This window comes from Bombyx mori, chromosome 3, assembly GCF_030269925.1.
Source record: "Bombyx mori chromosome 3, ASM3026992v2".
Taxonomy (NCBI): Eukaryota; Metazoa; Arthropoda; class Insecta; order Lepidoptera; family Bombycidae; genus Bombyx; species Bombyx mori.
In genome coordinates, this window is record NC_085109.1 from 3,875,589 (window position 1) to 3,892,053 (window position 16,465).

At 38.2% G+C, this 16,465-nt stretch overlaps 1 protein-coding gene across 21 annotated transcripts in view; it reads right to left on the bottom strand.

The window, feature by feature from the left end:
• Positions 1-16,465, bottom strand: part of LOC101739592 (NAD kinase) — a 52,987-nt gene that overhangs the window by 4,741 nt on the left and 31,781 nt on the right. For 19 of the 21 annotated variants that reach the window (XM_062675183.1, XM_062675173.1, XM_004926254.5 and 16 more), the window contains 6 exons: positions 8,769-8,852; positions 6,507-6,636; positions 3,042-3,236; positions 2,308-2,410; positions 1,542-1,739; positions 63-220 (listed from right to left, as the gene is read on the bottom strand). In XM_062675183.1, the coding sequence (XP_062531167.1) occupies positions 63-220; positions 1,542-1,739; positions 2,308-2,410; positions 3,042-3,236; positions 6,507-6,636; positions 8,769-8,852 (868 nt within the window). Of the gene's footprint in view, positions 1-62; positions 221-1,541; positions 1,740-2,307; positions 2,411-3,041; positions 3,237-6,506; positions 6,637-8,768; positions 8,853-8,973; positions 8,993-10,146; positions 10,228-16,465 lie in introns of those variants that run through there. The other 2 variants (XM_012690473.4, XM_062675187.1) reach the window with 2 other exon arrangements.

Here is a 16,465-nt window from a genome sequence, read left to right on the forward strand (position 1 = left end):
GTGTCACTGCGATCAGATTCCACGATTTTTTCATTAGGCGTTTTAAACAATAAAATTCTCACCTTGAGCTCGACGCCGGCCGGCACTACGATGGGTCTGAAGGACAACGAATGCGGGCAGATTGGCGTGACCATGATGGCGGGCACCGACGGGTGGATCATGCTCGCGCCCGCCGCCACCGCGTACGCCGTGCTGCCCGTCGGCGTCGACACTATCAGCCCTGCAACGTCCTTTATATATAGCTAATACACGGAGCTATAGGACGCCATATTGTTTTTTAAAAGCTAGCCATTTTATAGTCGTGTTATTTTTAAAAACAATGACGTCAGCGTTTCTTTCCAAAACTCCTTTTTACACGCCTTTATATTTTTAGGCAACGGCTTGGCTCTGCCCCTGGCATTGATGAAGTCCATGGGCAACGGTAGCCACTCACCATCAGGTGGGCCGTATGCTCGTCTGCCTACAAGAGCAATAAAAATATAATGAAAAAAAATCTTCATTTGTATGTATGTTTGTTTAGATTTATTTGACTCCTTTAGACGCGACTTTGACATACTTTAAACGACCAGATTTCATTCACACTTTGTAGATTTATCGAGGACCGATGACAATATACTAATTTGATAAAATTATTCCATTTGCAAAATAAGATTTTTGCCAATTTATATAATTTTCATCTATAGTCGATAAGGCAGGAATTGATGTTAAAGTACTTAATAGTTTTAAAAATACGCTTTTATAGAAAATTTAACTAAAAAAATGAAAAATAAATAATAAATTTAAAATGAAAATAGTGTAAAATATATTTTATTTTAAAAAAAGCGTGCTTTTTAAGATATTATTGAAATAATAATTCTTCTACTCATATCTGTCAGAAAAATATTTATAACTAATAACACCATGCACCTCACGCTTTTTTTACAATAAAATATATTTTACACTATTTTCAATTAAAATTTATTAAAATTTATTTTCTATTTTTTAGTTGAATTTTATATAAAGCCTGTTTTTTTGTTTTTTTAAACTATTATTTATATTGAATCAAATCAGCATGTGTTGTGCGACAATAGTCACTCGGTTTTCTAGGAGAATAATAGAATTCATCAACAAAAAATACCCCCAGTATTTTGTTCATGAATTCTCCAATCGTTGGACTTATAACAGTTAACTTTAACAAATCTTAGTTAAGTAATAAGAGCTGCGCCCACAAATAACTATGGTATAATATATCTTCAAATTTAAATATATTTTTTGTTCATAGCGATCGTCACATGCCGGAACCTTTGAATGATATTTTTCTTTATTATTTGCTGTTCTTAGTGCCAAGCGGTTATCGGAGCTCGTAAACATCACAACGTGATTTCCACCACATTTTTTTAAAGAAAGATATGGGATCGAAGTCTTAATAACATTGTCGCCTCATAGTTCGAAACGCATGACTGCTTCATAGGAGAAACAGAGCGGGGCTGTGGTGCTTACTCATTCTTACAATACGCCCTACCGATGAGAGCGAAAGAGAAGCCAATAGCCGAACATCTCACCGTCTCCTTGCACAGACGTGATGTGTTTCCCGTCGAGGAACAGATCTATATTGGATAAATACGGCGATGGTCCTCGGTCCACGACAACCTCGTTCAGCACCAGTATCGTGGTCGGCTTCTTCTTGTCTTTATTGTCATCCTGACTCTTTCGAAGCACTACGCATTGCAAACGGGACCTTAAAGTTAGAGCCGCGTGTCCTGTAGGGAATATTTATTTATTAGAAAACTAGCTGACCCGGCAGACTTCGTAGTGCCTCAATCGATAAATAAAAAATCTAAGCTTTTGTATAAAATAAACTTAATACAAACAAAAAGAATCCGTCCGATGGGGGACACATCAAAGGAAAAATAAAATTGTTATTTTTACTTAATTCCGAGCATTTTCATGTTTATCTACCTTTTAAACCTTCTCTGGACTTCCACAAATAATTTAAGAGCATAATTAGCCAAATCAATTCAGCCGTTCTCCAGTTTTAGCGAGAGTAACGAACAGCAATTAATTCTTAGATATATAAATAAAATAGGTTGCATTAATAGTTCGTGCCGTCACCGGCATAAGGGTGCGGGTGTGCGAAAGAGATAGCAAGGTATAACGGTATGGAGTGAATTATTTTATATTTATTTTATACCTAATATGTTTTTCGTTTATACTTATTAATTTAATTTAAAATAGCAGTTTTTTTTTAAAATCGCTATCAGCAGAAGAGATGGAAGCCGGTCTATAAGAATAAAGATATTACGCGACATTAGAGTTTTCTTATATTACCTTCTAAAACGTTCATGACTTGCTCCTGAAAGTTGTTGAACTCGAAGGGCGTCAGAAAACCCAACGAGCCCAAGTGGAACGCCATCACCGGCGGCACTGATTGCTGAAAGAATGAATTATTTCATTTAAACTCCAGTTCATGACGTCATAATTCAACGACTGACATATTTCAGTGACTTAAAAATACCATATTCCTTATTTAAAGATAACCATATAAAAAAATAAGGGCACATTATTGTCTTCGTAAGAAGATGAAAGACTTTTTGGCGGGAACGCGAGGAGTGAAGTTGTGTGATTTGTTTTATTTTATCTAATTAGTGTTTCTTCAGGTTTCAATGTGTAATAACGGTGGTTTATTAACTGTTTAGTATCTGTGAAAATGCACAAATGTGGTGAAATGAAACAAAGCCGCTGAACGTAACTTCTCGGGATCCTCCAAAAAGTCCACTGAAAGGTCTCAGTAAATTACCACCATTTTACTGAGATTATACTTCATCCCGTATCATCTGATCTCATTTCATTTCCTTTCGTTTTCATTTCATTTCATGCCATGTTTTTTAATAATTAACTTCATTTTGTTTCATAATATCATTTTTAATATCAAAAAGTTATTATTAAAATTAAAATAAGACTTGACCTAAAGGTCTTAGTTACCAGGTCATAAAATCCCTTAAAAAAATATAAGAAGATGAAAAAATAATTAAAATCCTTCCTGTAAATCTGACAATACCAACCTGGAAAAGTGAACTAGCATGCAACAGAGTTCCATCACCCCCCAGGCATATGATGAAGTCGATCTTATCAGTGAGATCATCGGTGCTAGCTCTGAAAGTCATCAGACGTTCCTTCACCGACGTAAAGTCTCCATACTCAGCAAGGAGTGTGTCGTCTAAAACTGCCGCCTCGACGAACACCACCATGCTTTTGTCCTAGAATCAAATTGATATCGACGCTTGAAAGGCAAACTTGACTAAGCGACAATAACTGCTTTGTACATAAATGATAGGCAATAACCATATTCGATGCGCAAAAAATATATATTTCTAGGTCTATTAAAATCATTTGAATCCTACAGCTACTAGCTAGATTCTACTACAGCTAGATTCGTTAAAATAAATTTTGTTTTCAGGTATTTCAATTTTAAATTAGTCTATTGTAAAGTTCACGTATTGTCGCTTAGTCATGTTTGCCTTTCAAGCGTCGATATAATAAAAACATTAATTGTATGGTAATCTAAAAAGCTAATAGAAAATCGAAACAAACACATCAACCGGTCAATTTCAAAATTCTAATATAATTAACCATAGACTACATTAGGTTTAGCTGTCAGTTGCGTTTTGTTATACCACTTTGTATGTCACGTCCCACGGGAACGTGATATAAATCCTATGTCCTTCTCCTGGTTCTAAGCTATCTCCCTACCAATTTTCAGCCAAATCAGTTCAGCCGTTCTAGAGTTATAAATAGTGTAACTATTTTATTTTTATTTTTTATTGCCTCTGTAGGCAGACGTGAATACGGCCCACCTGATGGTAAGTGGTCACCGTCGCTCATGGACGTCAGCAATGCCAGGGGCAGAGCCAAGCTGCTGCCTACCATAAAGTACGCTCCGCAAGCCTCGTTTGAAGAAGGACATGTCATAACGCTCGGAAAACACCGTGGAGGGATGTTCATTCCAAAGCCGGATGGTACGTGGCAAAAAAGATCTTTGGAAACGCACTGTCGATGAACGCAGCGGTTCCAGATAATATGGATGAACTCTGCTCCGATGGCGGGAGGTGCGATGATAAAAAGGAGATAAGGAGGAGAAAATCATCTCGAGTAATTCCTCAGAGCATTCCCCATGGACCATGCGGTATAAAACACAGAGAGAACCGAAGTCTCTCCGTAGACCCAGAGGTTCCAAGCGATCCGGGAGAGCAGGACTATCGACCATCCGAACAGCCCGTTTCTGTATGGAGTCAAATGGAAGTAGCTGGTATTTGGGAGCCCCGACCCAGAGGTGAGAGTAGTACTCCACGCGAGGTCGGACCTGCGCTTTATAAAGCGCAAGTCTCTGTCCAGGCGTGAAATACCGCTTCGCTCTGTTGAGAACTCCCAACATTTTAGAGGCCAATTTGGCTTTACCTTCCAAATGACTCCGAAACTGGACATCGCTCGAAATATCGACCCCCAGAATCCCGATACTCGCGGAAAGCTGCAGGGATACTCCTTGAAATTCCGGCGCCATGACAAAAGGGTCCTTCTTCGCAGTGGACGCGCAAACCTGTGTCTGTAATGGGTTGAACTAAACTGAATTCAGTTCACCCCACTTGGAGACCCGCCCCAGAGACTAACACGACTTTCTTTTATATATATATATAGATTTGTGTTATAATCATTATATTTGTAATTCGTTACTTTTGATATGTATGCGTAAAGAATTCTCTACTCTAGTAAGATTTTTACAATGCTATGTTGGTGAAGCAAGGGGACGACACATTCTATAGAACTTACTTCACAAATTCAGTTTAACAATTGCTTCTCAAAGTTTACATTCATATCACTCTATCAACAATATTAATTGAGAGGCTGTGAGTGCCGTTCGTTCATTTCAATGGCCATTGTTGCAAACTATAATATAATAGTGAGTCATTTTAATAACTACAGATTACAACTGAACCTGACTTTAACTTGTTGGAAACGTGTAATTAAAGTGTTAATATTTCACTTGTTTATATTATATTATATAGGTACTAGCGACCCGCCCTCGCTTCACTTCGGAAACTGTAATTTATTATTGATTTCTCCACTATTTAATGGATGTTATTATACATATTATTATAAACCTTCCTCTTCAATCACTCTATCTTTTTTTTTTTATAAATTATTATTATATTACAATACTTTGTTTATTAATTGTATGTATATATGTATATTGACGGAGATATGTGTGTGTATATGTACGTGTACATATATGTATATGTATTTCACTGGAATGGTACACCCCGCGTAGTTCGTTTCCGAATGATTCTTGTCCACCTGATGGTTGTCTGGAAGAGATCGCTCTTAGCGATAAGACCGCCAATTGTACTTTTTTGTGTTTAATGTATCGCACTGTTTATTTGTTTTTTGGTGTACGATAAAGAATACTTTCTCTCTCTCTCTCTCTCTCTCTCTATATCTACTAAAAAAAACCGCATCAAAATCCGTTGCGTAGTTTTAAAGATTTAAGCATACATAGGGACAGAGAAAGCTACTTAAATTACTAAATTACTATGTAGTAATTTAGTAATTTACTATATCAGTTCTTTATATTACGAGTATATTATTTTCTTTAGTAATTTTCTCTCGATTTCTTTACGAATTGCTAATGGTTGTTTTTCAATATATTATTTTTATACATATGTCAATGTGTTGTATTTCAATTACTAGACAGAGAACCGTTACGAATATTTTATTATTCAATTCAATAATTTCACACGTGAATCATTGACGTCACACCGACAACACTCGAATATAATTATATATTATAATATACGTTTTCAAAAGCATAATAATATGTAAACGAGGGTGATTTGCGTAGATGCATAATGTGCACATTCTGAACTTTATAAGCAAAACAATGTGTCAGTTTATAAATGGACAATCTTGCCCCGCGCAACTTCTGAGTCACGTCGTACGACTATAAAATTGCGTTAACGTTTTGCAAGTCAGTGTTCAATTAGAGTTGATTCACCTAAGTATTTTTATAGAATTAAAGAAATAATTTATTTATGTTTGATACGGCTCGTTTAGCGTCAACAATCAAAGAACTAATTTTTGAAAACGTTTTACGAAACTACTCTAAGAAATAAATGGTAAGACGTGTCGTACGAACATAGAAGTAATTTTTTTTTGGAATGCGCATAGGTTATTTTTGTAAATTTAATAAAAATAATTGATTGCCCTTGTAGGCAGACGAGCATACGGCCCACCTGATGTTAAGTGGTTACCGGAGCCCATAGACATGAGTTCTAAGGTCTCAGTATAGTTACAACGGCTGCCCCGCCCTTCAAACCGAAACGCATTACTGCTTTACGCCAAAAGTAGGTAGGGTTGTGGTACATACCCGTGCGGACCCAACCCCACCCAACTAAGCAATAAAAAAATAATCTAATCCATATTTTTTTCTACCTATTCTAGTAGCCTCGCGGGGTTATTCTAGGTTGCTAACTCACATGAACGAGCCAGTGTACTAGCTGAACGAAGGGTGCCAGTATCTGGGCGTCGTGAACCTTCTTGATGACCAGCACGGTGAGGGGAGGCTTGTACCAGGTCAGCCTCTGCGACGCCGGATCCTGGATTTGCCTGGAAATAGATTACAAACAAACGTGGGTTGCAGCGTACAACTATTGCGAGTGATTCTTCTTTTAACCCCGCTTTTATTGTTTGGTACTTCGTTGTTTCTTACTTGAAAATTTGCACACGCATCAATGTCCGACGACAGTACAATAATTTTCTAATGTCGCTCTAATATTTATCCTAGTGTATCAATGGGATAAAAAAATGTATTAAATTGTTTTAGTACTTTGGTTTACTAAACTTTTTTTTTTAACACTTTCTCTACGAACTAATATATTTATTATTTAAGTCTAGACATTCAATTTTCTTTAGATCTCCTGTGTCGACCTCGGGCTACAAGATAGGAAGGAAAACGTATTTTTCACTTTAACCTTGCGGGTACAACCACAACGAAAATAAATTTTAAATTCACAGTTTTTTTTTTAAATATTTTTTTTTTGTTTAGGTTGGTATACGAACTCACGGCCGACCTGGTGTCAAGTGATTACCTAGGTATTTACAACGTAAATGCTGCCACCTACCTTGAGATATGAGTTCTAAGGTCTTCGTTTTTTAGTCTCAAAATATGGTTGTTTGCTACCCTCCCTCTCTTAGTTACATAGCATCTTTACATTTATTACTCAGTAAGTTCCGTGGCATTTATCGTCATGTCTAAGGAATAAGATACAATCAAATGTCTATACATTTAGCGAAGATATAGAATCAGTAACGTTTAAAATAAGAAAGAAAAAGTATGATATTTAAGGAAAAACTCCTATCTTTTACTTATTGGGTAGGACAGGCAAATGACCTCCACGGCCCACCTGGTATTAAGTGGTTACCGGAGCCCATGGACATGAAAAGGTCAATTTAACCCACCTTGAGACATACGTTCTAAGTCTCAGTTTTATCAGTGCCCCATCCTTAAAACCGAAACGCATTATGTTTCACTAATACCTAATAGTGCTTGTAATAATAGAAATAGTGCTTGGTGAAACTTTCCCGTAGGGCATTTTGTGTTGTGTTCACTAGTGAACACTATGCGTGTGATTTATATTTTTACATCTTATAATTAGCGAACATATAAATTAAATGGCATCATCAGTAGGCAGTTAGTTATCAACTGTGTAAACTTACAAAACAATTACGATTTGGTTACAAATTGTGGACTCTTGAACCGCGTCGGGAATGTAATTTTACGAATGAGACGCAGCGCGTATGCAATTAAGGTACAATTAAGGGTTTTACTGGTGGTAGGACCTCTAGTGAGTCCGCGCGGGTAGGTGCCACCGCCCTGCCTATTTCTGCCGTGAAGCGTTTCGGTATGAAGGGTGGGGCAGCCGTTGTAACTATACTGAGATCTTAGAACTTATATCTCAAGGTGGGTGGCGCATTTACGTTGTAGATGTCCGTGGGCTCCGGTAACCACTTAACACCAGTTGGGCTGTGAGCTCGTCCACCCATATAAGAAATAAAAAAAAAAACTTATTAATGTGGCTGTCTCATAGCATAGTTAGGGAAACTAAATTGACATGATTTCGATACGGAAAAATACTTGCGGTTTTCCTTTTTCCCTCTTGTCACGATTACATTAATGAGCTCGTTTTTAACGTATCTATCAATTTACGACACGAAGACGTCGTGAACTAAAGGATAAGACGCTTGGTGTACTCATTCCTGACAAGCGATGCGACTAAGCCGGTGTTCAAATCCCGTTAATACATTTTTTTTTTCTATCAAAATACGAAAATTTTCATAGATTTGCGTAATTACTAGTGACAAGACATACAGTAAGCTCACACTGAGAGGTGCAGTCTCGCCGCGTATTTATGCCGCGAAGCAGACGTGGGTTCCAGTTTGAAGAGTGCGATACAATTGAGACTTCGCGCTGAATCTCAAAACGGATGAAGCTTGTGATGTCTATACTCCGGTAGCGACTTAATATAAAGTGGATCGTGAACTCCTTAACCCAGCTACGCAATAAACAACGAAACAGATCAGAGTCGAGTTGTTTATTAATATAAAACAACATATAAGTTTGGAAACATCTATACAGTACAAGAAGGACCACTCTCGGACCCAGATTGCCAAACATCTAATAAAGACACTACTAAATACATAGTAATAGAATAAAAGAACAACATAAAAATCGTACTTACATGACCATGGCGGAATTTTTCATAATCCTGCCGCATGGTCCAAACTGTTGTATTGGGGACGGCGCGTTCAGGGATCTAGTTCTCCTGTAACAAGATAAGAAACGAATAAATCATATTGCTACGTTACATTCAGAAAACATACAGAGAATTTAATTATTTTTTAACTAAAATGGACAGATCGCACTGCGTCGATTTCGCCACTCACTCGAAGATCCAAGATTCTCAATGACATTGCTACAACGGCTGCCCTGCCATTTATTTCGGTTTAAACGCGTGGTTGGCTAACGAAATATGCAAGGTTTTTTCTTCTTCAGGTCCATAATCAAAACTTCTTTTGAAGTTTAATCTTGCGTTTATTATTTCTGACGATTCGAATACTGTATACATTTGCCGTGGTCACGGACGACTACGGTGTTATTCGTCGACATTTGACTATTGTGCTAACTACCGTCAACTTCTCTATAAAAAAAAAGTATCTAGTACTTATGTGATATGTGCTTTTATGTATCATTTCAAGCAAGACTTCAACTAATAGTAGCTTGAGGTCTTATCCATCCCAGGTGTTGAATAAGATTCTTTAGATACGCTTGATACGTTAAATTTTTCTGATACGTTCTACTCGTATATATGGTGGCCGATTTGTGTGAAATTAATTTTCACTAAAACTTCCGTATCCGTCGTCAGTAGGTACATTAGGACCGCTACTACGAACGGTTAAAACCGGGTTGGAATACCTGTATACTCTAATTAAAAACAAGCTAGTCAGGGTAAGTAACAAACTAGACTTTAGTCGAACCTTTACTCAATTTAAATGATAGGCGAACTTGATTTCTAGTGTTTTTCTGATAATACTAAATTTTATAGTACACATGCTAAGTATACAGAAAGTCATCCGATAGACTTGTATTCCGATTTGTCAGTATTGAATTGAAGTAAATCATATACCATCATGTTACAACAAACGATTCACGATTTTAGTGGGCAAATATATAAATAAGTATTCGAAATTAATTTTAATTTAAAGCACTCTTTCTTTTTACGCGGGTGAACGAGCTCACGGCCCACCTGGTGTTAAGTGGTTACCGGAGCCCATAGACATCTACAACGTAAATGCCGCCACCCACCTTGAGATATGAGGTCTAAGTTCTCAGTATTAGTTACTACGGCTGCCGCGCCCTTCAAAACGAAACGCATTACTGGTTCACGGCAGAAACAGGCAGGGTGGTGGTACCTACCTGTGCGGACTCACAAGAGGTCATACCACCAGTTGCTAAAACGCAACTCTCCTTAAGTTTACATTAAAATTTCAATACGGAAAAACCAGAACAAACGAAGGAGAATCAAATGAGTAATGAATGGGATATCCACAAAATGTTACCTGAACGTAAATCCTCGAAGCGAAATTAAAAAAAATAAACATGTTCTTCAATTCACTGCGGCAAAGGCACCGCTAAAATGGACACTGATCAATATTCACGAAGGCTTGTTAATTAACTACATCTATTTAAAATTATTCAATCAAATACGCTGCACAAACACAGCCGGTTCCATCGTCACTTCAAAATTAAAAATATATTTGTGTGAGATCTAACCACAATATAAATTGGATTGTGCATTTTTATTTGGAGTATGATAATTAATGAATTGGTCATAACAGAATTTTTCCTATAATAAGCCATTTAAAAATAAATTGAAAGAAAAACGGCAATCTAATTTCCATAACAAACAATAGTAGTGTTCTTAATGCGGTCGCATTTATGAACGGAATATTCTGCTTGTCTATATCTATATCTATACTAATATTATAAAGAGGAAAGATTTGTTTGTTTGTTTGTTTCGAATAGGCTCCGAAACTACTGGACCGATTTGAAAAATTCTTTTTCCATTAGAAGCCGACATTGTCCCTGATGAACATAGGCTACTTTTTTTAATTTTTTTTTACTTTTTTTTTTGATTTCATGTGTGTTTTAATGTTTCCGAAGCGAAGCGAGGGCGGGTCGCTATATAATCTAAAACAATACGTATGTGTATATGTTCTTAATCTTCTTCTTTTTCTCCACCTTATCTCCCTAAGTGGGGTCGACACAGATAATTTTTCTCTTCCATTCTCTTCTATCAGCCGTCATCTCAACACTCAATCCTCTCTCTCTCATATCGTCATTCACACACTCCATCCATGTCTTCTTCGGTCGACCTCTTCCCCCTCTACCTTGCACTACCATTTCCATACATCTCCTAGTCATTATTATATTCATTAGTATATGTTCTTAACGCGAGACCTAAATACTTATAATGATGACATTAACGTGCGTATCTTGAAGTGTGTTCAGGAGTGCTTAATGTTTAATAGCTAGGTATCTACATAAGTCATTACTTTATACATAGTATCGGACAAGCCATGGTAGCGTGTACGGGTCAGACTAAAATATATTTTTTCCATGACTTTTGTTACTTGCATTATAATTTTATATTAAAGTGTAACATTGCCAACGTCAGGTAATGGAGGTATTAACGTAATTATACTAGACACATTTACTTCAAGGCATGAACCGAATTCGATATTAGTTATTTAGTTTTACAGTTTTTGCAGTGAACTTGTGAGTTAGTCATCTAGCAATATCAGCGCCCGCGAAAAAGCCAATTACCATAGCTACTATATTTTTAGTTGGTAAAGTTAGTACGAAATTTATGTTAACGAGGAAAGGAATTTGTTGTTTTTTTTTTTAATATTTAGGACTAGCGACCCGCCCTCGCTTCGCTTCGGAAACATTAAAACACACATGAAACAAAAAAAAAATATTAAAAAAAATTAAAAAAAAGTAGCCTATGTTCATCAGGGACAATGTCGGCTTCTAATGGAAAAAGAATTTTTCAAATCGGTCCAGTAGTTTCGGAGCCTATTCGAAACAAACAAACAAACAAATCTTTCCTCTTTTTAATATTAGTATAGATATGACACTTATTATTTAGGACGCAGTTAACAAAACACGGTAGTTATAAATTTTATTGAAAACAAACGCTTTTTTTTGCACTATTAGCGTTAAAACAGACTGTATAACGTTCAAATTATGCGCGCTTCGATCTTTGGCATTAACCTCTCCGACCTCGTTAATGAGTATACATGAAACAAAGGTATCAAAAGTAGTAAAACGTTGCTTGTTTCGAGTGAACCAAGATAACTATAATAACTAGGACTAAATCGCGCACTGTCATCCGGCCTCAAATTAGGATTCCCTGTGTTGTGGGTACCAGAGATTGACATACATACTTACCATCTATAGCAGTGATTATCAAACTTATTTCTTTTACCGCCCCCTTTGAAAATCAATTATTTTTCAGCGCCCCCCATTTTTTATACACCCCTAAAACTTTAAAACCCCAATTTCATTAATTTAATTAATAAATGTTGTATTAATTTTAGTAAATGTAGTACCACGTAGTACGTATGTATTTGTAGATGCTATTATTGTTTCTTCATATTATTATATGTCCGTACATTGCTACAGAGTGTGTATTTACAAATTTGCAAAGTAAAAATGAATTCTTCTCATCAATATGTTTGCTTAAATTGAGAATTACCAAAATAAATTTCTAGTTCACTGTACTAATTACTATGCTAATTTATTAGAATTAAACTATTTTTGTTGAATATCTTTCTCATTAATATAAGATTCTCATCATAAGATAATTAAAAATTTATATTTCGACTAGTAAATAATACTACTAAAAATAACAACTTATTAAACTACGAATTTTTTTTTTTTTTTTTTTTTTTTTTTTATTGCCTAGATGTGTGGACGAGCTCGCAGCCCACCTGGTGTTAAGTGGTTACTGGAACCCATAGACATCTACAACGTAAATGCGCCACACACCTTGAGATATAAGTTCTAAGGTCTCAGTGTAGTTACAACGGCTGCCCCACCCTTCAAACCGAAACGCATTACTGCTTCACGGCAGAAATAGGCGGGGCGGTGGTACCCACCCGTGCGGACTCACAAGAGGTCCTACCACCAGTAATTACGCAAATTATAATTTTGCGGGTTTGATTTTAATTACACGATGTTATTCCTTCACCGTGGAAGTCAATCGTGAACATTTGTTGAGTACGTATTTCATTAGAAAAATTGGTACACACCTGCGGGATTCGAACACCGATGCATCGCTTCAACACGAATGCACCGGACGTCTTATCCTTTAGGCCACGACGACTTCGATCAACAATAGTAACTAGATTTCGGGTCAGTGCATAAAATCCGTCTCGTCAAATAACAGCGCACTTGAAATGTGAGCTCTTATTTTGTTTAGTTCACTTCAAACACAGCCAATGTCAACCCGTCTCACAATACCGCAGTGTGTATTCAAAAGTTGCAAAAATAAGGCCCGAAAAAGCAATTTAACGGCCGGAATATCTTACTTTCGGTAAGTACATGAAGTATAAACTATATTGTAAGCTTTAAACTTATAAATAATATTAAATTTTGAACAAAATTACCGATTTTTAACCACCGCTACAAATGTTGGCCAAGGCTCGGCCAACACATCGCCGTGTCCTGGTCGCAAAGATAGGACCTGACTTGTCGCTGCCTGGCGTCGTGGCGTCGATGCTTGGCAGCGATGAGTCATGGAAGGCTATGCTCGACTTCTGCGAGTGCACCATCTCGCAGAAGGAGGCGGCGGGGCGAGTGAGGGAAAGCTCTCCTCACTACGCAGAAACCCGCCGCCGCCGAGCAGGGGGTCGGGACCGGGGTCGTATCCGTGACCTGGCCCCCTAAGAGCTAGGGGTCCCACCCGTTTTGTGCGGGGAGGGACCCAGACGAGGGGTGGCGTGCTCTGCACGCTCACCCGCAATAGGAAGCCGGGTGATGGTAGACCGCGTTCCCCCGACCGCTCTGGGGGAAGGTGTAACGCGGCGCCATCAAAGCGGGCTCTCGGCCCGCTGAACGAGGGAACCGGTGGTCGTTTCGCTGGCGGCCACCGGTCCGGCGTCCGTGGGACGGTGGGATGGATGTAATGTGCTCTGCGTCAACCCTGTCCCGCCGTTTCAATAGCCCCGACTGGGCTCTGGCCCGGTCCGAGGTAGGGCGCCGGTTGTGAGCGGCAGGAGTTTTTAGTGAGGTTCAACTCCCACATACCCCACCTGCCGCGCGGGTGGGGATCCGGCGATTTTCTCCTGTGGAAAAAAAAAAAAAAAAAAAAAAAAGGCTCGGCCAACACATGGACAAACTTTTGCTTAACAGAACAGTAAATGCATGGAGTAGATTTGTGTTGTAATAATTTTTTAAAATTTGTTAGCAGCACTTCAAAATTAGTTGGTTAAAATTGGTTAATGCTGCTTTTGTGTCTGTTTGTTAGACTCTCATTAGATACTTAGCTTTCCATTTTTATTTTAGCTTTCCTAGCAATCACGTGTGCAGAATGGATCTCGATTGTCGCCAGAGAAACAAGAGATGACTTTTATAAGCCAGCTAAGATCTCCGCTTATTGACACTGGACATCTTTGCCTTCCGTGCTCACGGCTACTGAAACGTGGCCGAAACATTGTAATAAAAATACCACGCTTGAAACCGTTTAAACGTTGTTTTATTATGTGCACTGGTCGCGAAAACTTAAAAATATATATTACACAAAAACGTAACGCTAATAAAATAATAAGTAATGTATAGATACTAACAAACATACATTTCCAAAACATAAAAAGTAAACAACTAAACTTTTACTTTAATTCATTAATAAATTATTTTAGTGTTAAGCGCGACTCCCTTACCTCCTGTAGTAAATACAAATCGGCATTTCAAGAAGCAAAAATAAATAAAGCAAAACGATGTTAGTTCTCAGAGCAATTAAGGGAAAAGTTACTTTATTTGTTGCAGTTTAAGATTGATTTAACATTAAAAGTTGTTTAAAATATGTCTTTTTATTGGTAAGTGACAGGAGTAATTTATTGCTTTGCTCGTTTTATGTGACGAATGATCGTAAGTATTAGATAATGTTTTGGAGATTTGTGACTTTATTACTAGGTGCCATAGTTGTTATTAGTTTGAACGTAAAAGTGTTTCAAAACTTTTTTCTCCGTTTCTTAGTAAACGAATGTAGCTATATAAGTATATATTCACGCGGACAGTTTTTGCTTTAATTTTGTACGTATCCCTTTATCTAGTTACTATTGTTGATCGAAGACGCATAAGCTAAACCTGGAAGTCGTAGAGGATTTCATTTATCTGGGCTCCGTCATAGCTAGTAATGGACCCTCCGAAAAGGACCTCAGAAGGCGAATCAGAATGGCAAAGAGAGCTATGTCCCAAATGGACCGTGTTTGGGCGGACAGAAACATCTCGAGGAGTACCAAAAAGCAGCTCGTCACCTCCCTTGTCTTTTCCATTTTTCTCTACGGCGCAGAGACTTGGACCCTCAAGAAAGCCGACCGCCAACGCATCGACGCGTTTGAGATGTGGTGCTGGAGGAAAATGCTCGAGATTCGTTGGACAGAACACAGAACCAACGAATCCATTCTTACCGAGCTCAAGATTCCAATGCGCCTCAGCACTACATGCGCGCGGAGGAGTTTCGAGATCTTTGGACATATCGCTAGAAAGAGAGGTGACAATCTGGAAAAGCTGCTGGTAACAGGCAAGGTATGCGGGAAAAGGCACAGAGGCAGAACTCCAATGCGCTGGTCGGACTAAATACGCTCCACTCTCAATACCTCAGTCCACGTTGCTATCCACACAGCCGAGAACAGGCAGGAATGGCGCAAGATGTTGCAGGAGAAAGTTATTAGAGGAGGCCACGACCCTCAGCACTGAGGATTATCGACGCAAGAAGGAAGGAAACTACGAAAAATAAATTAATATAATTTCGTATTATAGATAAATATGGGTAATTTTTCACAGAATTTTAGTTTGTAATTTAGAACTTATTCAAATAAAAACCGCCGCCTAAGTCAGCGTTTTTATTATTTGTAATAATTAATATCTATACTAATATTATAAAGAGGAAAGATTTGTTTGTATTCAATAGGCTCCGAAACTACTAAACCGATTTGAAAGATTCTATCACTGTTTGGAAGCTTCACTATTCCCGAGTGACATCTTTTTTGAAAAAAAATAGGTATCCTTGCTAAAACTCCCATAATTTAACCCAAGGTGTAAAAAAAATTACCTAAAATATTCTTTACGTCGCGTGCCCTTCGAAAACTATTGATGATAGAATAAAATAATGTACTACGACTTTGTAAAAAACATTATTATTTACAAAAAGTGTCGCGACAGCATATGTCTAACTATTATAGTTATGCCGCAATAAGTGTTATTTTATTTAAAAAAATGCCCCTGGTAAGACACGGAGCGCCCCCCTACCTTCGCCGACTGGTGGCTTCCTACTTGGAGCACAGATCGGTCACGTGTACTGGACACGGTGGGATCGTGTACAGGTTCCCGGTCGTGCGCGGTGTTTCACAGGGGTCGGTGCTCGGCCCCCTTTTGTGGAATATCGGGTATGACTGGGTACTGAGAGGTGCCCTCCTCCCGGGCCTAAGCGTAATCTGTTACGCAGACGACACGCTGGTCGTGTCCCGGGGGGGAGTTTTGCTGAGTTTGCTCGTCTTGCCACCGGTGGGGGTTGCGCATGTCGTCGCCAAAATCAGGAGATTGGGCCTCGACGTGACACTTAGTAAATCCGAGGCCATGTGCTTCCACAGG